At 39.7% G+C, this 23,435-nt stretch overlaps 1 protein-coding gene across 4 annotated transcripts in view; it reads right to left on the bottom strand.

The window, feature by feature from the left end:
• TP63 (tumor protein p63) overlaps positions 1-23,435 on the bottom strand; it is a 218,819-nt gene that overhangs the window by 73,525 nt on the left and 121,859 nt on the right. For all 4 annotated transcript variants that reach the window (XM_024768730.1, XM_024768739.1, XM_024768748.1 and 1 more), the window contains exon 4: positions 6,226-6,480. In XM_024768730.1, the coding sequence (XP_024624498.1) occupies positions 6,226-6,480 (255 nt within the window). The remainder of the gene's footprint in view (positions 1-6,225; positions 6,481-23,435) is intronic.

Here is a 23,435-nt window from a genome sequence, read left to right as displayed (position 1 = left end):
TACTGCCTTCTGTCCCTCAGCAATGAAACCTAACAGCCACTCAGTTAAGACCAGCCCCAGTAAAGGCTCAAGCGTTGGTGAGAGAAGCGTTTCCTTTGTGCAAGGAAGCATAAATCATATTCACCATGGAAAAGTTTGTCTGTACATCATGTCCTTTGATGGGCTATTCTTAAGAGTCCCCAAATTCCAGAGGGCCACGCAATGGGCTGGCTTGCATTAGATTTCTGCAGAGCTGGCAGCCTTCTTCTGGAAGTCTTACATTACAGGTAACCTGATGACAGGGAGGGTGGGCCACAGGCAGGCATCTCAGCTCGCCTGTGGAAGAGCCAAGGGGAGCGAGCTTGCAAGACCCGATATGCTGGGATCAATGAAACTCTCCGGAGAACTGGCTGTTCCCCTTTCAAATGCCACCTCCCTAATCTCCACTTGCTCAAGTCAGAATCTTCAAAGCTCTGAACATGACATGAGGCTGGCATGATTAGGAAGGCAAAGAGGGCTCTCTAAATCACCGGTGGAGGCAAATGGCATCGAATTAATGGACAGTTAACAGTCAAGGTCAGAATGGAGGGATACTGCTTGGGACTGCAATTACTTCCTTTGGCCACGAGGAGAAAACAAAGTCTTTTCATATTTACTAAGGGCCTATTATATGCTGGACATGGCTCTGAGCACTAGGTCCAGGTGCCTGCACTACAAGACCTTGACATCTATGAAGGGAAAAAAGTCACAAGAGCAAAAAGGGATGTATGTCCAAAGTCCAGGGTCATTATCTCAGACGGAGAGCACAACAGAAAAACACTAACCTGAGGATTTTCCCAGTATTTGCACACAGATTATACTGTGTGTCCTGGGTTGTGGGGAAAAGAGCTCTCAAACTGTCAAAGGTGTGTGACACTGATAATCAAGACCGATTGATCTATATTCACACACAAAAAAAGTCTTGTCCCTGGAGTCCAGCAAAAGAAAGCACTTTGCCCCCAGAAGTAGTGTCCTTACCCGTCCTCTCAAAGCTCAAGCAGGTGCCGTAGAAGGCTTATCTCATCCTCACCAGCAACTCCAAAAGCTTTCCAGATCGGTACCTATGATTCTTCTGAATGGCCATCGAGTATTCTGTCATGTGGATATGCCACAATTTATGGAACCAGTTCCCAACTGGTGAGTGTGTAGGTTGCCTCCAATACTTTTGCCACCACAAAACCACTGCTATTCTTTATTTAACACGGAGAATTAAAAAAAAAAAAAAAAAGGACATCCCCATAAATGAGAAATAAATGCTGGAATTCAACAGGTTCTTAAAGCTGGAAAAGACCTTTCCTAGCGCCGGCAAGGAGAGCCTACATCTGCTTGGACAGACTTAGGAAAGCAGCTCGGCCAACCTGCAGAAGTCTGCACATGGGAGGCCTGATATCATCGTATGCCATCTATTCACACATCTGAGTAGTGGATAATATCACAGTCTTGTGGGGCTGGAGTATGCATGCTAATAGCCCAAAAGCACTAAGAAAAAACAAAAGGAGAAGACATTTTGCTTTGCATTCTCTCAAATTATTACTTGCGGCACAACTGAACCCTCAACAAAACTATAATAAGCTCGTGAAGCAAAGGGATTCAAATTCAGACTCAGTAAACACATGTATGCCTATGACTAGCCAGGTGCTGATACGTGCACCTACATGTGGCATGTAATCCTCACGATAAGGAAAGTATGAACATCCCTATTTGTAGGTGGAAAAAGTCAAGTTCAAAGAGATTGAACTCTCTGAGCAGGTCCCAGATGCTGCTAGTAAATTTCAGGGTTGAAATCTGCACCTAAGTTTCCTGCCATTTCCAAATTACCATACTGTCAACTGGCCTGTGGCTGATGAGTTCCAGCTATAATGCTAGACCAGCACTTTATAATAGTAAATGTTAGGCCTCTATCAGTAAGTAACAATTACACTGTGGAAATAAGAAGAAAATCTGAAACCCAAGCCCTAAATTCCGTGTTGGTTTGGGTGTGACTCTGTGTGTGCGTGTGTGTGTGTGTGTGTGTGTGTGTGAAAGAGAGAATATGGAAGAATGTCATTGCTCTTCACTTTATTTCATTGGAAGAATTTTAAAATAGATACCATATTTTTATGGAACTGGGAACACACATTCATTATTGGAAACAGAGAAAACAAAGGAAATATGTGTATATACTTTAAATATATTAATTATATTTTGGCAGTGACTCTTAGTAAAACCAGAAATTGAAAGAGCAAACAACACAAAAGGATGACAAGTGATAAAATGGTACTAACAAAATTTTTACTAAAGAATTACCAGAAGAATATGAGGTACATGTGACCCTTCCTAATGACAGCTGCTTTTGCTGCTTCCAGTTTGTGGGCAGTTTTTAAAATATAGTGTTTTTATTTTGAAAAATTGCTTTAAAATGCACAGATGCCTAAGAAATAGGTGTTGTATAATGTAGCATAAAAACTGTCCTTTGGGGCTTCCCTGGTGGCGCAGTGGTTGAGAGTCTGCCTGCCGATGCAGGGGACGCGGGTTCGTGCCCCGGTCCGGGAGGATCCCACGTGTCGCGGAGCGGCTGGGCCTGTGAGACATGGCCTCTGAGCCTGCGCATCCGGAGCCTGCGCTCCGCAACGGGAGAGGCCACAACAGTGAGAGGCCCGCGTACTGCAAAAGAAAAAAAAAAAAAAAAAAAATCTGTCCTTTGTCAGGTGGCTTCACTCCACACTACACAGGGCCTGCGAGTGTCTGTATCGCCTTCTGTCAATCAAGAGAAAGACAGTCTAGATAAGATGGTGGAGAGACTTGAACTGGGAAGGAGGGAGGCCTGGGTTCCTCTATTTCCTTGGCTGGTGATCAGCCATGTAACCTTTACTTCTCGAAGCTTCCTCATTTCTAAAACGGGGTAACAGCCTTGGTTCTGAGGCTCCAAGTCGCATGAGAGAACACTTAAAAATGTAAGGTCTGTGTATAAGTATGAGGATACATAATTTGGCTCGAAGAGTTAGGTGCTGCTATGTATAAAACACTGGTGCCCATGGTTAAGAATTTACATATTTTTAGGTGATCTCAGGAGTTACTCAAACAAGGGTTCAAATGTGCTGGATTTAGATGAAATGTAGCTGGGCCTAAAATAAGTCTAATTGCGAACAAGAAAGAACACGAATAAAAATATAAATACCATGTGATACGCTAGTAGGATGGAATGGACATTTAATTCAATCATTTTATTCTGTAGTATCTATAGCATACACTGTAGACAACTGAACAGAAGCCCAAGAAAGGCAAACCAGCTTAACCAAGGTCACTTATTAATGGCAGGCAAATGAACTGATTAGAAGCTAAGTTCTTCTAAAAACTATGTTGATTAATAATACTATCTCATCTTAAGGAAAAGAAGAAGTAGTTTTCACCCCATTCATCCTCATCAGAGGCACAGACTGAATTCTAGAAAGATGAAGTAACTTGGCTAAGGTCACAAGGATGATCACAGTGAGAATCCAGGTTTTCTGGCTCTCAAGAGATGCTCTTTCCCATCACCACAGTGTCTACCCCTTTTTCAGGGTCCTGATACCACTGCTGTCACATGTAAGGAAATTTTACTAGGGTATTCTACAAAACATTTTCTTTACTTTTTTTTTTTTTTTTTTTTTTGCGATATGTGGGCCTCTCACTGTTGTGGCCTCTCCCGTTGCGGAGCACAGGCTCCGGACGTGCAGGCTCAGCGGCCGTGGCCCACGGGTCCAGCCGCTCCGCGGCATGTGGGCTCTTCCCGGACCGGGGCACGAACCTGTGTCCCCTGCATCGGCAGGCGGACTCTCAACCACTGCGCCACCAGGGAAGTCCCTCTTTACTTTTTTTTATTAATTAATTTGTTTATTTATTTATTTATTTTTGGCTGCACTGGGTCTTTGTTGCTTCGCGCTGGCTTTCTCTAGTTGTGGCAAGCGGGGGCTACTCTTCGTTGCGGTGCACGGGCTTCTCATTTCAGTGGCTTCTCTTGTTGTGGAGAATGGGCTCTAGGCGCGGGCTTCAGTAGTTGTGGCATACAGGCTCAGCAGTTGTGGCTCGCAGGCCCTAGAGCACAGGCTCAGTAGTGTGGCACACGGGCTTAGTTGCCCTGCGGCACGTGGGATCTTCCTGGACCAGGGCTTGAACCCGTGTCCCCTGCACTGGCAGGCGGATTCCTAACCACCGCGCCACCAGGGAAGCCCCGTTTTCTTTACATTTAACCTACCACTTATGTAGGTATCCCCAACCATTTTTTTTTTTTTGAGACAGTGTACCTCTCTGAGAGAGGGGATTTGATGGAAGATGGTTCAGAACTGCACTGAAACTGAAAAAAAGTGTTAAGACTTCTGTATGAGGAGGTGGGGAGGGAGGGGGGAGGAAGAAAGATTGATGTTCCATCATGCTCCATCCCCAAGGTTCTTAAGCCATTTTAGGAGGGCAGTGATTCTTCATTTAATGGCCCCAACATGCCCATTATCCCTCAGATGTGCTCACCCTTAATACAGTAGAGCTCTGCAAATGTCAGATGAAAAACTGTTAGCTTTGAAGTTCAGTGATTGTAAACATCCAGTTGGTGTGACCCCTATTCAAAAACACATCAGTGATCCATTTATAAAATGGTTATTTTAGTGGTTCTTCAGCAAGATATTACTTAGATCAATCAACCAATATATCTTTAAGTTTACTCTAAGTTTACTCACCTGGAGTGTCCACCTCCACAATTATTAATATAAAAGAGACTAAATAGTATGACACAATTGACTAAAAAAAGCACATGGAAGAGAGATCAAGTTTTAAGCTAACACTTCTACTTTACGGTTGAAATACGAACCATGACAGCACCGCTTCTCAAACTATGGAAGAAACGCGCTAAGATAAATTTTTAGACAATTGTGGGACATCCTGATGTGAAATGGTGAAAAGGAAAAGAAAGGACATAATCTAGTGGGAGGAGGGTGGCAGAATCAGAAATAGGACCAGCTACACAAAAGTCTCTGTAACTTTAGGGATGCCACCGAATCCCCATGTTTTTTCAGCTTTCCTCACTAGTAAAATGGGAGTTGTGAAATGTGCCCTACCTAGCTCACAAAAAAAGTGAGGTCAAAATGAGGGGACACGTGTGAAATTATGTTGGAATTTAGTGTTACTAATGCAGATTATTTTATAAACTGTACAACTGGAGAAGAGCCTGGATACTGTAACATACAAACAGAAATGATTTCCAAAGAAACCTATTTGCCAAAGAGGGAAAAATCTGTTAAAACAATTTGAAAGCTACTTCTCAACAAGACGATGACGTTTGGAAGCATTTCTATAATCCCAGCGAACATTAAATTCTTTGACAAAATGTGCGTCACTTTGGTCTTGGGCATTCTTTGATCAACCAGTTAAAACCAGTCTTATAGGTTTCCTCCCTTATATTTAAGCTTTATTCATGTTATAATAAAATAAACTCTGAAATAGAATCAACATTCTTGTAGCTTTTTTAATTTTTAAAAGTATTTCCATGTTTTCTTAGAAAAGTTATATAAAAGATTTTTTTCAACATTTTTCATCAGAATCTCTTTGAAGCTAATTTAGGCCCCTAATGTGTAGTTTAGGAGGATTTTGGGAGGGAAACTTGCTTCTACATGTAATAGATACATATGTATCAATAAACTATGATTCATGTTATAGAACCCACATGCACAAATTTAACCCTTCCTTAATAGATGAGATCTTAATTTCTTTTTACACTGTGTTTGTGATTTTATTCATTTTTTTTTAAATCGTACCTTACTGGGTCATTTATTTTTTCAAAATAATGAGACTGGTAACGCCTACATTCTGCAGACTGCAAACACATATCCTATGATTACGGTATTTTCCATTGGCGTAATGCTTTACGTTTTTCCAAAAAAATCTTTCACACAAAGGACCTCCCAACAGCGTGAGGCAGGCTAGAACGCATCAACTGAAATTGCTAGGAGCCAGCCAGAACGCAGTTTGGTTCCCAGATCAGGGCTGTTCCTACTAAATGGCACTTTCTCTCTCTCTGGGTCAGTGTTGAATATTTCAAACCAAAATGTCCTTAGAGGACAGGGAGAAATTTTGCACCATTCAATATGGAGCTCTAAGCTTTGATGGGGGAGAGAGCCGGGGAAGGGGGGAGGGGTAATGGAGAAGACCCTTGTACTTGGGGATCAGGTTCAAGGACACATGGGTGCCCGGTGCTCTTACCGTCCAGGTGGCGGACTTGGCGGTGCTGGACTGCTGGAAAGACACGTCAAAGCTGTGTGGGCCCGGGTAGTCGGTGTTGGAGGGGATGGCGGGCGAAGGCGAGAGGGCGTCGAAGGTGGAGCTGGGCTGTGCGTAGGGCGAGGGCGCCGTGACGCTATTCTGGGCGTGGTCTGTGTTGTAGGGACTGGTGGACGAGGAGCCGTTCTGGATCTGCTGGTCCATGCTGTTCAGGAGCCCCAGGTTCGTGTACTGTGGCTGCGGGACACCCAGAAACCCCCCACGTTAGCCATTTAAGCTGCAGATCCTTGCTGCCAAAAAGGCATCATTTGGTGAGTGCCTTCTACAGAGTTCCACCTCACGTCCGCAACACTTCGCACTCAAGGGAAAATGACCGATTTGTCATGCATAGTTCGAAACTCCAAGAGAAACCCCAGGTGTGTGTATGTTTTGTAATGACCTGCACAGTTCACACAGCTTCCTGGGCAACCTTTGGAGACTGCAGTCTCCCCGAGAGCATTTGAAAGTGGATTACGTGCTCATTCGCAAACTGGGCAAGAAGTGCCAGTGCTCTGTAGCTGCTTATGAATTCTTTAAAATAAATGAATACTGACTGCTACTCTTTTTTTTTTCTTCTTCTTCTGTCCTGGTATTCAGAATGAAAAAGACCACTAGATAGATACGTTCTAGAGGAGACTTAAGCATCAAATTGTTGTTAACTGAGAAAAATCAGTTGTCCTCCAAATTTCCTTTTAGTCATCATTCTAAATTCTGTCTCAGGGTACCGACTTGCCCCCAGGAACTGGGTTCATGAAGACTGGAGGGGAATGAGTAGCAGGGATAGGGAGAGGCAACTATATATTTTAAAAGGTTACATGCTAGCAGACCATCCAAACAGCCTAATTTTTCATCTGTTTTTTCATTTTCTTCGTAGCAGTTTACTATTTTCTAGAGTAGAACGTGTGTAAGAGAAATATCATCTAGTTATGATTAAGATTCTATGTTTGAAATAGTTCAGAAGTACATTAATTCATATAGCTTCTCTGCCACGTGTTTTATTTCTTCTAGGAAAACCGGCACCAAGTAGGTATTCAATAAGATGTTTATGGGAAGAATGATTTAACTTCTCATTTCATCGGCAAAAAATCTTTACTGTGTTAATGTCAGAGAGGGGAAGTGATTTGCTCAAGCATCGGCTAATAAGCAAAGAGTAGGGATTTTGAAACCAAATCATCCGATTCCAAGTCCAGGGCCCTGCCAACACCATCACACCTGTCAGCCTGATAAGATAATTCAAGTCATTCCTGAGTCAAATTGGACACATTTCCAGAAGGGGCCACCAGCCTGTGTACCATTTTCCCTTTGTGAAATCTTCTGACACGTGGAAACCTCACTGTTTCTTCAAGTTAGCAACAGGAAAACAAATGAAAAGCAAAAAAAAAGGCAGTCCTGTGGGTACATATTTTATAAAGGAAATGAGGAGTCTGGCTCTTCAACTGAAACATAACAGAGTCCCAGATTAAGTCAAACTACAGAGAAGAACAAACTCACGAAGAAACGGATGCTTGAAAACAATTTTAATTCAACTTTAAGCGTAAGAAAATGATTTTACTAAACTTTAAGTATTTCACATGGGGAGGAGAAAGGACTCTGCCATTCCATTCAGTCCAGAGAGCATCTGTCTAAATGTTAACGGTTGCATGCCCATTCCATTACATGTATGCATTCGCATTCCACTGCCGAATGCCATGTCCCCATTTGCTCTTCAAATAACTATTAATCTCTTTACACTTATCCCCCTGCTGACAAGAGCAGCTGTTAGTCTCGCCTTCCCTCCCCTCTGACTTCCACAGCTCCTAGGCCTGTCCTCCATCTTTAGCTTCCCCTCTTGACAGGTGAGGCAAACTGCAGGTGAGACAGCTGTGAGAGACAAAACTAAAACCTGAGGCCCGGACGAAGGCGTACACACCCCTGGCTGAATGAAAGCTCTTAGGTGTCCAAGCCTGCGGCAACAGCCTAGAAAGGGGATTGAAATTATTATTTGTGTTCAAGTTAAGGGTCAGTATACAAAGCACTCCTGAGCGTCCTGTAGGAATCAGATAATGCTCCCAGAGGCACGTGCTTCCCTAGAGCAGTACAATTAGGGAGGTAGCCGCCCCTGACAAAGGGAACAAAGAAACTCGCCAGGCACTTTCTCACAGGCAGTAAAAAGCCTGTTGGGCCAACCCTTTCCTCCTCCTTCTAGCTACACAGAATGGAACAAGCTAATTGTGCGCTTGGAAGAGAACAAAGAAACATGGCCCTTTGAATTTTTTTTTCCAATAAATGTAAAGAGAAAAGTTTGGGGACCCAGCTTTAAAAGCCAGTGAGTAAACACTCAGTGCTGCTTGAAGGACATAAGAGAAATGGAAACTCCATTTACCTCAGGGGTACAAAGACAACGTCCCTGGGACAGCAGTGAGACTGAACATATGAGGTGGCACCAAAGACGCAGAAACTGTATTTCAAGCCATTAATAGGTGTTGATGGCTATGCTTTTACAGGCCATAATTTTTAATCCCAAAAAGTTCGGGTGAAATATTTTCTTCACAATAGGATTTGCTTCCAGGGCTGACGCCTCACTTTATATAATGTAAAACTAGATTTCTCAGGTTTGAGCAAAGAGCTGCTGACTATTCAAGAAAAAAATGGGAAAACATATTTCATTTTAAGCTTTCCTCAAATTTTACTTTAAAGAAACAAAAGCTAAGTAGTATACTCAATTGTCTTTAAAAAAAAAGAAAGCATAAAAACAACACTAACTTTGAATTAACTAGCCTGAAACACACAGCAACAAACCCACCAAAGTAAGAATTGTATGATTAGAAATCTTCTTGCAGACTTTCCATGGCCTTATTAAAAATTTATATCATAAACCTGCCATAGGAATTCGTACATTTGAAGTTAATTTTAAAAGCATTTAGTTGACAACGACCAAAAGAGTTTCTTATTTGCTTATTTCTTTGATTTGAAGACAGTGGACGTGTTGACAAAGTACAATTAGAGGCAGAGGGCAGACCGGCACAGCCAAGGAGAACAAGTGTTAGGTAGGTAGGACCAGCAAAATAATTCACAGCGCCCATCGCAAAATGAAAACACAGGGCCTCTTGTTCATAAATTATTAAGAGTTTCATAAGGGGGGGAGCAGAACATTAAACAAAGCACAGGGCCCTTTCATGACTGCGAACTTTGCAGCCTATGAAGCTAGCTCTGTGCCAGGTTAATGGGAATAATATTTATTTCTTCTTTTCCACCAAAGTGAAGCTGGCGGGATGAAGGAAGCAGTACCTGTACCCCTTGTTTACTTCAGTAGTTCCAGAAACACAGAAGGGAGAAATTTGTGTTTTGCTGGGATGCTAATGAGATGCCTATTTATGACGACAAGTAAAATAGTCTCCAAAGTTAAAACACGACACTCGTGTGAGTACCAAAAAGTGCCCTGAGAAGAACTCTGTGGGGTCCTCTGTGTCCCATGTGTTTCTTATGCAACAAAAGCTATTAGAACATTTGAAATGTAATAGGAAGTAGATTGTCCCTTTCCAGCAATAAGGTACCTTGATGTTCGAATAAGCTTAACATACTCTATAGGGACTCAGTGAATGAATGAACAGTGTTGTATATCTACCCTATCATGTCTGAAAGAGGAGACAGTCTTTTCTCCACAACATATAAAAGGTGAAAATGAACACGATTTGCCTGATATCTGTTATAAGCCTGATAAAGTAAAACAGTGGATTTCCTTTGAATTCGAACAGATGCTTCAGTTCCTATAAAATAACTTTGAAATAGAAGACACTGCCTGGACCCTAGAAAATTACCAACATCTGTAGCTGAAACGTACTCAACTTCATCACAAACTAGCTGATCTGCCCACAGAAAGGATAAAACACACCTTGGTCACAGAAACTTCATATACTCCGGGTAATCACAGAACACTCTGGGGGGTGTTCTAAAACATGGAGCTGGTATGGTAAGTGTAGGGATACCAGGGGCTGAATCTCAAACTGCCTGCTTTCACCATTAGGAAAGAGCAAGTATAACTACCATTCCCAAATATAGAAAGAGGGTTTCCTTGTTGTTTGTTTTTCTCCTCCCGTAAGTTCTTTCGCCTACCCATAGTCATCTACAGACTGATTTATTTCTTCAGTTTTGATGATTAGTATTAAAATGGCAATAAAGAATAGGGATTTCTCCTGACTGGTCGTTGTTTTAAAAGCGTACTATATAAATGCAGTTCCTTTAGTTTCGTTTTATTTTTCCTTCCTGGGTTACATTGTTAAATGATCTTAAATTCTGAATATACTGTGGGCCTGAATTTTCTTCTCATCAGCTCAGCAATAACGTATATCAGTATATATCACTGTAAACAAAACTTAATATTGAATTAATATTGAATATAAACCTGGGTTTATACCTACTTAAAGTTGACTCTGTAATTACTTTCCTGTAAAATAATTTAACATCAAAAAAGAATTCCAATCAAGCCATATGACCAGTGCAATGAAACAGGAACATAGATATAATTTGCATTTCTGAAAATCTCTCTCCTCCAATGTATCTGTGTAAGAGAAATTTTATAAGTTCTGTTTGTCGCCTTTCTTAGCTATTACTATCTGTAATAGCTAATTTATGGCAACGATAGTCAATAATATATGGCAAGAGATTAATAAAAAATGGGAATGCAGACCACATCAGGCATAGGAGAGGTTACTTTGGAAACATATAATCAATTTATTTACCTCAATTCAAATGGATCCTTGTCACAGGAAACAATAACTTGCCCAAATTTCATGTGAAAAAAATTATATTTATAATCCTTGACTGACTGTTAGAGATGGCTAGGGAATTAAACATTCTTCAGTGCTCCTTCGATTCGTGAATGGATTCTAGTAATGCAGAAGAACTCTGAACTTAGACTTGGGTAACGTGGGGTTTAAGGCCCAACACTGCCGCTAATTTGCCATCTACCCCTGGGCAACGTACTTAAACAACCTGGACCTTAGTTTGCTATAAAGTAAAATCTGTATAAAATTGAGGAGATTGAATCTGATGATCAAACATAAATGGTGCACCAGTCCTAACATTTTTCTAGGGATGACCATTCTCATCTACAATACTATGTAAAAATAATGCCATGAGGTTGCTTTCAAAAAAATGAGATAACTGTTTTTTTTGGGGTTTTTTGTTTTTTTTTTCTTCATACAGATTTGCCAGACCAAACCTACAAATCCAAATTATTTCAGGCAGCATATATAGTTTCCTCAGCTAATATAACCTTTCACCTCAGGCTTCATGGAAGAGCTTTCTGAACACTCTAAAGCCCCTCCTGGGAAAAGAAAACAGCTTTCTTCATGACCCTGGCTTTGCAAAGCATCCATTGGATTATGCTCTAGCAGACAGTACTACATTTTTATCCCCAAATATTGGCAGAATAGTGACTTTTAAACAAGCACTGCCTGAGGGAGAAATGCTTGTCATTTTTTAGCCTTCTACCACCTGCCTCACCTCAAAGAATGATGGTTTGTTTTATGCTAGAATTAAACACAATTGATTGAATGTGCTTCATTTGAGGTCAAGAAGATATTTGGATTCTAATGTTAAATTAAAGCACCATCTTTTCACCTTAAGAATGTATTCAGCATCGCGTTTTTCTCAAAACCAGGTTTTGTTAGATATAAAATATTTCACTTCTTTTGTCTTCCAAATGATCCTAGAAAGTGAGTGGAGGTAAAATATACTCATACCTTACAACGAACAAAATGTAAAAATAAAGCATTAAACCCCACAGCCTAGAAAGACAGCCTGCAAAGAGTTTACTAGAATGTGTTATGCTCTGACACAAAGTGTCAAGATTCCTCTGAGGTCCAAGATCCCATAACTTAGGAGAGAGCTCCCTAAAAGCTCCAGCCAAGGCTGACAAGGGCAGGTGAGACAAATAAATACAAAGTTGGCTAATCAGGTAGACAACAGTGTCAACAAATATTAGCCATAGTACTTGAAAAGCTAGGAAGTGTGAAACGTAGAGAAGCTAGAACTCAATCCAAATTTAGCTAAATTACACTGTGTAGAGCTCAATTAAGGAAAAATAAACTTTAAATTCTATGATTTCATTAAGTACTCCCTTTTAGTAATAATGACAAATAAATAAAATTATAATCAAGAGCATCTCAATTCTAAGAAAACCTGACCTCACCATTACATACCAAGGAAACATTGGGCTTAGCAGAAAGGTATAATTTTAATATTCAGTAATTCTTGATCAAAATAATAGGGAAAAGTATACAGAGTTTCAGTTTCTTTAAAGTGAACCAGGAGTTATTTATTAAAGTTGGGTCAAAAATGTGTTTGAGGAAAGTTTCAATCTATAACAATCCCTGTCTTAATAGTTTTTTAAGCAGACATGGTAATGCTAAGAGAAGAAAGTACACAGTAATGGAGATCTTTAGAGATGGGTTTTACCATCTATATGGAAAGCATACCATGGTCACTTTAGAAGATTCATCAGTAATGCTTTGCTGGTTTTTAAAGTGGGTTTAAAATATATAAAAATAACTTTGATAATGTATCTGTCTAAACCATATAAGAAATTATGACTTAAAACACTGGGGTGATTAAATGTGATTAATGTTTTATCACAGGAGGTAGTTTTGCTCACCGTGATATGAAACTGAAGACATATCAATTTCAATAAAATAATGGTGACCATCAAGATTAAAAAAGTCTGAACCCTATTTAGCATCCATATTTTAATCCTCTGGGAGAAGAATCTTAGCTGTTACTACTACCACTATCACTCCTCCTCCTCTGCTACCACCACTAAGTTCTCTCTGAGTCTTACTATGTTCCTCAGTGTTTAAGTGCTTTGCACATATTTACTCATTTAATTCTAATGAGTTAAGTGGAATTATTATCCCACGTTTTACACATATTTTACAGATGAGGAAACTGAAGCTCCACAAGATGAAGTGCTCAGGGTAGTAAGTGACAGAGCTCCCAGATGTGAAACCAGTCAATCTGTCTTGAGATTTACCCACTTTCTTAAGTATCCTTCACTCGGAGCCACTCAGATTTCTGCTTGGAATATTTATGTAAGAGTTACAGTCCCAGAGATAAACCCACACACGTATGGTCAACTAATCTATGACAAAGGAGGCAAGGATATACAATGGAGAAAAGTCTCTTCAATAAGTGGTGCTGGGAAAACTGGACAGCTGCATGTAAAAGAATGAAATTACAACACTCCCAAACACCATACACAAAAATAAACTCAAAATAGATTAAAGACCTAAATGTAAGACGGGATAAGAGAAAAACAAATACCGTATATTAACGCATATATGTGGAATCTAGAAAAATGGTACAGATGAACCGGTGTGCAAGGTAGAAATAGAGACATAGATGTAGAGAACAAATGTATGGACACCAAGGGGAGAAAGCGGGCGGGGGCAGTGGTGTGTGGTGGTGGTGGTGTGATGAATTGGGAGTGTGGGATTGACATATATACACTAATATGTATAAAATGGATAACTAATAAGAACCTGCTGTATTAAAAAAATAAAATAAAATTCAAAAGAAAAAGATAAATAAGAGTTACACTCAATGAAAGCATACTTATTTTATACGTAAAGAAAATATTTTCCACTCGTTAAAGACAGTATATAAAACTTCAGCCATTCTTTTGGAGACCCAGCTCCTTGGAGCTAGCACCAGAAACTCCCTGAAGATCTGATCATGCCACCCTCATGCTTGAACACATTGAGCAGGTTTCTAATCTCTTAGAACACAAGCCTCAAATCTCTAAACTGCCCTACACCATACTATTTGAAACCGTCCTCTTTGCTCACTAAAGAATGGCATTCCTTCAGTTTTTCAAAGGCAAACGTCTTCAGTCCTCAAGCCTTTTGCACCTGCAGGCTGTTTCCCAACTCATCTTTCAGTTTTAGCTTCAATGTCATTTCCAAGTCAAAGCCTTCCTGGAGGGCCCAGATAGGTATTCTTGGTTTCACACGGTCAGGGCACAGTAACTTTCCCCTTTGTATCACATAATTATAATTGAAAATTAATTATCTGTATAAGTACTTTTTTTTTTTTTTGGTACGCAGGCCTCTCAATTTTGTGGCCTCTCCCGTTGCAGAGCACAGGCTCAGCGGCCATGGCTCACGGGCCCAGCCGCTCCACGGCATGTGGGATCTTCCCGGACCGGGACACGAACCCGTGTCCCCTGCATCGGCAGGCGGACTCTCAACCACTGCGCCACCAGGGAAGCCCCTGTATAAGTACTTTTTAATGTTGCTCTTCTCTGCTAAACAATTATGAGAGATGATATCTGTTTAGTGCTGAGTATAATATCTGCAACCATGCCTGGGACATAGTAGGTGTTCAGCAAATATTAAAGAATAAATGCAAAACATTTCAAAATAAAAATCACCTTCGGAAAGTATATTTTATTCTAACTCAACTATGACCCAAACAAGTATTGCTTTTTTACTCTGAAGTAAGTCTGTCTCCAAATCAGAGTCGCCTCTTTACATACTACTGCCCTTGAATGTCACAGTGCATCTCCAAATAATCTCAGTGACCTTTACTTTGTGTTTTGATTTGTTCTGGTAGGTGAGAATTGTGCTTTTAGCTTCAGCTGTTATGGGAACTAGTAGCAAAATAGCCAGTCCTGTCACTCACAAGGCCATGAGTAATACTTGGTAGTTCACACCTAGCTGGGAAGTTTATTAATGAGCTTCTACTTCCTTGAAATAAACACATACACATTTTTGTGCCAAGGCAGTGTTTCTTACCTGATGGTCTAGATTTTGTTTCTCATGCATCTAGGTCAGCAATAAGAATAAAAATCTTTGTGGTCATATAATGATTTACTTCCTGCAGATAGAGAAACCACCCAGACACAAGCCTCGAGTAAGATGTTAGTTTCTGATAGAGAGGCCACAAAATTGGTCCCTCCCTCTCTAATTTCCATGATTTTCTGCCCAGTTAGCTAGAATTCAGTTTAGAAGAATGCCATAATTAAGGGCTTACAAAAGTATGTTTTGAGGAACTGAGATTGTAGTTTATCAGACTTACAAAGCATTTCTTGTAAATGGTCTAAATTCATGACTTCATTTCCCAGACTTTATATCACACACACACACACACACACACACACACACACACACACACACACACAGGTTGAAACACTAGCCTTTATTTGCAAATGGAAAACTAAAACATGAAATAAGGACTATACTACTCAATCTGTACGTATTCAAATGAGGAACACTGTTTTTAAAGTTCTAATTTGCTTTTGCTTGTCAAGTTCTTTGCTGATTGCTACACTTTTCATTTTATTTGAGATAAAGTTTTCAGTGACTTACTATGCTTTGTAATTAGACATGGTGACTTATGTAACATTGAAGTGTTCCTTTAAGATTCACTTTTAACTGCAAAATAAGACCAAAGTTTCCAGCTATGCCAAAGACATGCCTTACTTTGAAAAGACACTCATCTATTCATTTCATTCTATTTACCCCATTATGAAAGTAACAATCCATCAATCAGTTTAATAATTACAACAGCTCATTAGTGTCTTATTTGGACAGAAAAAAAAAAAAAACCTGGGGCACCACGTTTAAGAACAAAATGACTTAAAGTTTTCTCAGGCATCCTTTAGTAATAACACCATAGAAAATAAAATGTGAAAGTGTTTGCAAATCATCAAGCTTATTCACCCAGAGCAAACCACCCACATCCCTGGTGATGATTGAGAGACATCAGGAGACAAAATGAATGAAGGGAATGGTGTGGAAGCAAGTAAACACATTTAAAAAGTGAGTGCAAAGCGAGATAAAAATCTAATCGGTTCCGTTTTGTAGAAAAATCAAACAAATTCCCTGTCCTCCCGAGTAATCAATTAAGTGAAAGCAGTACACTTTACACTGTTTACCGCTGCTAGAGAACAAGTCATTCCTTACTCAGGAAACTGCCCTGTGTTTCAAAACCTTTCTTGCCACTTGAAATAGAATGGAAATAAATATCTGGACTCATTAAAAAAAAAAAAAAAGTCTTACAAGATGTCAGAGAAAACCATATGATTCAGAACATCCAGGCGGAGACCAGGCTGCTTTGCTTTCTGTACAGATCAGTTACAAACAGCCATTTCTGTAGGTATTTATGCCACATTTTTATCTGAAGATAGCCCTCCGAGCAGCAGCAACAGACGCATGCTTCCGTCACATTCAGGAATATTATTTGGTGACCCCGGGGAGGATACAGAGATAAATACCACATATCCTCTACCCTCCAACAGTTTCCAGTCCAGAGACCGGGAGACCAATGAGGGAGGAACAGAGAAGTACAAAGAGTTCAGAGGAAGTCGGGTGATTCTGAATGGGGGGGTGGGGGGGTGGTGGAATCTGAGACATTTTTAAGAGTGAAGCAGGCCCCTAGCAAGGCTTTAAAAACTGGAAAGGATCTGACCTGAAGGTAAATATTTGAGGGGTAGAGTTGGCGTATAGAAAGAAGGCAGGAAAAGTAACTTCTCTGAATTCTCACTATTCTGATTTTCAGGCTTTCAAGCACTTTGGGATTATCTACTGAAATAATTTCCCAGGCCTAAGGCTTATTATGGGCTTTCTACTTTACCCAGTGTTACCATTTCTCTCTGTGTAGATCTTGTGGAGTCCTCAACTTTAGTCTGGTGACAGAGTCTCAAATGGTCTATTTAAAAGTAATCAAGCCATTCCCAAAACATCTGATGTTGCCCTTTGAGAGAGTAATGGTTTTCCTTTTAATTCTGATTCCATCAATAGAGTGACACTAATCCAGACTGATTTGAGTAAACAGGGCATATTCCCCATTGTCTCTGTGATCTGAGAAAGAATGAACTTGAGAAAGATCGCTGCCTGGATTGGAAATGGCCCCTTTGGGTGTTTTGCGCAAGCTTAAAAGGAAAAAGAGAATGCCTGTACAGAGTTCTTTCCAAGGCAAGCTCACTTTGGGGGTGGTAATGCTCATAGGGGTATTATACTCAACTGCACCTATTAGTGGCTTTAGCAGCAATAAGAAAGTCGAACTATTTCTTTTGTAGTGTTTCCAGAAGAGCTGACGAGAGTGTTTCATAAATTTCCGCCCCTGGCAACACACCACAGCTTGACTCAAAATTCCCTCTTTCAGCTTTTATAAGGAAATCTTTTTTTTTTTTTTTGGTCCCATTTAAGAAACACAGACAAGATGCAATTCAGATCACAAGTTTTGCATAAGATATCGGTTTACACTCTACACACATCCACTGACATTCCAAAAATGTTTTATTGTTGCCAGTTATTCCCTTAGCTAGAATCAACATGTGCTTTATCTTAACACTAGTTACTGAATTTTACATTGACAGGTAAGTACTATCTGGGGAAGCTATCTCAGAATTTACAGGACGGTTCAATTTTACTATGTCTTTGGAAAAGAGACTGAAACAGAATAAAGTTAGTCATTATTTCAAACATGAAATAAATTTAGAAAGAAGAACTTTCTAAGCCTTTTTTCCCGCAGAAAATGGAAAGGAATGCTTCGGGGGTAGGATAGGGGTGCTACAATGTCAGACCAAATAAAAAAGTCAAATGTGGGGAAGCATAAGGTACTGTTTCTGAAAAGACTTTACAGACATTTTAGGTAACTAATATTTTCTGCAAAGGAGGTTGAATAGCAACAGGGTCATCTGTGGAACTTCACTGCTTCCCCTAATATTTGCAGAGTTAAAGGCAGAACAAAACACATTTCAACAAAATTCACTTTGTGTTAGAAGAGGATTAAGCTTGGTAAGGACGAGAAAGGAATGAGATACAATCTTGGACATCCCCCCATATATCACAGAGCATCGTTCTCCCTCCTACCCATTCCCTTTGCCTTTAAATCAAGTGACTGAGTTACCTTCCCCAAGAACCTACCCTTGCCTACCCCACCATTATCTTTTAAATTGCCTACATTTTCTTCCTGGGTGAAATGGACGTGATGAAGGAGATTGTGGGAGGCGATGATATGAAGAGAAGTAAAGACATGCCTTCCCCCAATATTTTCTGTTCAAATCTTAAATGAAAATGTATATCCTTGTCCAAAGTGAAATTTGACAAATTTATGGCAAAGATTTTTAAATTTGTGATACCAAGATCTTGATTTTGTATTGTTATTGTTTTGGGGTAAATTGGGGGGGGTTGTTTCTTAAATGATACATTCATATTCAGGTCTGCTCTATTATTTCCCAGTTGGGATTCTCAACTTGAACAAAAGTCATACTTGGCATATTGTGCCACATTTAGCTCCAGGATCACTATCTGCTTTTAGAGCAGTGATCAGGGAAGAGATTTGTCGCATCCTGATGCTAAGATGACTATTTAATAAGTAAAGTTAATCCTAATTAACATAGAAAATCAGTCTAGAGTTTGTTCCTAGCTTTGATTACTTTAAGTATGTAATTACCAAGTCCCTGTAAGAGCGAGACACCTTATCTACCTCTATAGAGGTCTAAGGAATGGGAACAGGAAACAATTAACTTTGCCCAGACCAAGCAATCATTTGGACTAATTTTTCTCCCTCCTTGCAGGATGACACTTGTCACTCCTAGAGCATGTAGAAAAAGTTTTGAATCTCGAATTCCGAACACTGCCCACGCTTTCAGAATATTCATGGGTTCTAGCTCTTAGTGAGATAAAAGCCCTTGCCATGTTTTCTTGCTGTTTCTTATAAAAGCTTTCCATTTTGACATACATATTAAACATAGATCAGTGTTTAAATCAACATTCTCTTTTCAAGTCAGTATAGCGTGCTCCTTCATTTGGTCCTGTGCAGTTATTCTTTGTATTTTTATTAATTTTCTACCTTCTACCCAGAATGACCTTCCTTCCTCTCCCTGTGGCTAAATTCTAGTTCTCAAACTATGTGAAATATTACCTTCGTCATGAGCAGGTTTGACCCATTTTGCTGTCTTTGAGAGTCTTTGGTGTCTCTTACCACATTCTGTTTTAAACTGGAGTCACTTATGAATACCTTACGTACACACTAGGATTGTGAATTTTCAGAGGCCAGTGGCTTGCAACTTACTTATTTCTGCTTTCCTTCCAGTGTCTGGCACAAGCACCGTGACCGCACTAAACTAGCTCTCAGTAAGTGTTGAGTTGTAAGGAAATGCTCCTTTTCGTGAGGGAAATAATCGAAATGATTTGTGGCTGGGATATCAAAGACACTGTACCTAGTTTATAACCAAATATATACTACTTTTTTTTATTTTGGGGTGGGGAGTGGGGAGAAATAATAAAATAAATAGTGGATCTTTACTTACAGGATGACCATACATTTTATCTTCGAAGTGGAACACTTTTGGAAAATAAAAGGGGTGCTATTAATAATTACACTTAAATAGCAAGAGTAAATAGGGACAAACCAAGACCAATAGTGCCCAACTTCTCTATGGCAGGAACCATAGCTATTAAAGAGAGCTATGGCAGGGAAAACACAAGTTTCATGAGACTTTAGAAACAATCCATTTCTACCCTTTCGAAAGGTTCCAGAGAAGTGATGAATATTCTTACAAAACGAGCACCCAATGTGCGGTTCAGAGAAATGCATTTTTATACTTCTAGGCAGCCTTGAACAAAGCCATTTATCCCCCGCAAGTGCACCTTAGGGCAGCCCCAATTACACCATTCCTCTGTTTAAAACCTTTCCATGGTTTATCATTGCCACTATATTAAATGTGTTATGGTGCTCCGTGAGCCGCTCTACCTTGCAATTCTCCCTTTACTTTCTAATTCTTTCATCCTTTCAGTTCCATCAGAACTATCTGACATTTCTGAGTACCCCAGTATTCACCCTACTTCTGTGCCTCTGCTGGCGCCTGTTTCTTCGCCTGAAATCCCCCTTCCCTCTTTTATTTCTAAAACTTTAGAAAGTTCTACTTGTCCTTCCAAGTGTGTCTGCATCACACATATACATGTAGGCTTTTGTGATCCTCCTGCTTTGAGATACTCTCTTTCTCTTTGATCCTTTATATTCTCTTGCTCACATGTCTCATATGACACTTAAGATCTCTCCTGTATTAATTATAACTGTATGTATTCATTCCCCCTATGAACTGTAACTTATCAGTGTAGGAACTGTTTCTTACTCATTTTTGTATCCTATGTACCATCTTATATGTAACTGATGTTCAGTAAACATTTCTTTACGAAGAGTAAGTCTATAGTTCTTTTTCTAACCTACGTTTCTCTTCCTCAATACTACTCCTCATGAATATTAACAAATTTCAACTTAATTCAAAGGTATTAGTGAAAATTATAAAATGTTTATAGAGATAACACATTAATAAGCCACAGGTCCCTATTTTCTTGTGCCTCCAAATTGTGTTCTTAAGAGAAGATCTGGAATAAGATTTAAGCTTAACTCTTGTATCAACTGTTTTACCTTGACATTTCAATCCATTCTCTTCCAGAACCAAAATCCACTACCCTACTGGACATCCTTCACAGGCAGCTCATTCCCTAAACTGACACTGAACAATAATGCTGTATCAGTCGTCTGACTTTTTGCTTATCATATATTTAAAAGAAAATTCTGAGTCCATTGGACTTGGAAAAACTTTCATTTTCAAGACAGTAAGACATTTATGGAAATAACCAAGTCATTTTCCACTGAGGTGTCTTTTGGGTATCTGTGTTCGCTCTTCCTTATCTACTGACATAAAACAATTAGAAGTTTAAAATGTATTCAACAGAGGAAAAGTTTAATTTCACACTGTTACTGTGAAGGGAGGATTTTTACCCATTCCTCTCTATCTCACAAGCACAAGTCCCTCCCAATGCAATTACATGCACCTCAAAGAAAGCTTGGGTACACGTGGTAACATAGTTCTCAACTGTTTGACCCATATCTTTCCTTGATAAACATAAAATCTCATGACCTCAAATATATACTCCCTCCCTTAATAGGAAGAATATAGAATCTAAATTCTGTAATTGGAGTGGTAGTGGTGGTGGTGGTGGTGGGATGAACTGGGAGACTGGGATTGACATATATACACGAATATGTATAAAATAGATAACTAATAAGAACCTGCTGTATAAAAAAAATACAATAAATTTCAAAAAAATTTTTAAAGTGGAAAAAAATAAAATACATGAAACAATTGCTAATATAAAAAGAAACCAAATTCTGTATATGCTTATTGTCTAAGAAAATTTTAACAAACTTTGTATTCAGAAAATATATGTGGTGTGATGAAAGAACAACCAGTATTTTTTTGATTGCTATAGTTAACCAGCCATTCATTCATACTTCCTACTGTACACTCCACACCCCCGTTGAGGATCACTGCTCTTCTAGAAAACAAAACAAACCAAACATGCTTTTTCCTTATCTAGGTAAAGGATAAGTGATTTATTATCACCACTCATTTTTCCAATAGCAGTGAAGGAAAGTATGATCTATGATCTGTGATCTGAGATCTCTTTCTCCCAGTCCCCTCTGGGCTTGAGGGCAACCAATTGTAAAACAAGTAGTGCAATCTAAGACCACAGCATGGAGTGAGGAACGTAGCCTGGCTGACACCCGAATCAAGTCTGCTGCTTCTGCTTCTTACCTACTGTGATTTTACCTATGGTGCTAAGTATCTCAGAGGTGCAACTTGGGAAAGCTAAAAAGAATACATTTATTAACTATAAAGAGAAAAACCACTCCCATGGGAAAAAATGTGAGTCAGCCTTTGGAAACAGTATTGGAACATGAAAGACTATTTCCCTTGCCAATGCAGGCCCAGAGGTCAATTAATTGGCAATGACCTGAACACTCTGAGTTTATACTGCTGCCTCAGCGCTTTTCTTCTCACTCTCAACTAGATTTGCATACCAGTTCTTTACGGAAACTTCTTTTTGGAGCACTTACCATGAATCACAGTGGCCCTTTTTAGAGTGTATTTCTGTCTAAAGAGAAAAAGTTAAGTAAACAGGGACTCATTTTTATATCTATAGCTCTCTCAACTACAAAAAGAGAAATCATTAACCTTGATTTGTAAAATGAGGTGATTCATTATATGAGTTGAAGTCCTGAATGTTGTAACCCATTCACCAAAGTACCTTTCCATCTTCATACAGAAGCCCAGATGGGGATTTTTAATAAAATGTCATTCTTCTAAGGAGGAGTTTGAGGGCTCTCAAACACTCTCTCCCTCTCTCTCTCTCTCTCTCTCTCTGTCTCTTTGTCTGTCTGTCTGTCACACACACACACACACATACACACACACACACACACACACACACACACACAGCCCAGGTTTTCTGGCAAGAAAATGGAACTAAAATTTAATCTATGAACAATTTCCTTTCTTTAGTGCCTCGCTCTCCAAGTATGAGACCAATCCCAGAGGCTGTATCATTCCACCCCGGCGCATTGGAAAGGTGCTTGCTTGAGGCCTCCTCATTGCAACCCAAGGGTGGAAACTTAAGCCCTGCCTGTTATATCCTGCTCACCTTCCCCTCCCTTCCGGACCCTTTCCTGTTCAGTAACAGCTTTCCCAAATCCAGCTCTGCTTGCGGGGGGAAGAACTGGAAAATTGTGGAAAAGGGAAAGGGGAGGAACGGTGTTCTTATATCGTTTTTGAGTTACCGATCCAAAGAATTTGCTAGCAAATTAAATTCAAAAATTATTTGAAGTCAGAGAACAGGTTATGGTTTTCAAGTAACTTTCACTCTTACGGCGAGTGACATGCCTTTTTATTCTTAATCTGACCATTTTTGAACAATTCTTCTGTGATAATCATAAATGGCTGATTCCATATTGACAGTTATTAATCAATGTTACCAGAAGGTGAATGCTAAAGCATTATAACTTGTGTATGAAATTTCTGGATTCTCAGGGCCCTGTGGTCCCAGGCATTTTATATACCTACATGTAGAACTGCATTTCTACAAAGGGCTAGTTATTAAAAGATAACCCTATGCAGAAAAGAAAACCGGTCTAAGCAATAGAATGGAAACGAAGCCATGGGGATAACGCATATTACACACACTAGCAGACAGATACAAAAATCATGATAGAAATACACGAGATGACACAGGAGGGTAGAGAAATGCCGCCATGTTTCTTCATCAGTAGCCTCTATGTACATTAGCAGCATTTCAAGAGAAAACAGACAGCTGCTGCCTCTT

Source organism: Neophocaena asiaeorientalis, unplaced genomic scaffold (genome assembly GCF_003031525.2).
Source record: "Neophocaena asiaeorientalis asiaeorientalis breed wild unplaced genomic scaffold, Neophocaena_asiaeorientalis_V1.1 scaffold225, whole genome shotgun sequence".
Taxonomy (NCBI): domain Eukaryota; kingdom Metazoa; phylum Chordata; class Mammalia; order Artiodactyla; family Phocoenidae; genus Neophocaena; species Neophocaena asiaeorientalis.
Note: the sequence above shows the minus strand (reverse complement) of the source record. Positions and strands in the feature narration are given on the sequence as shown.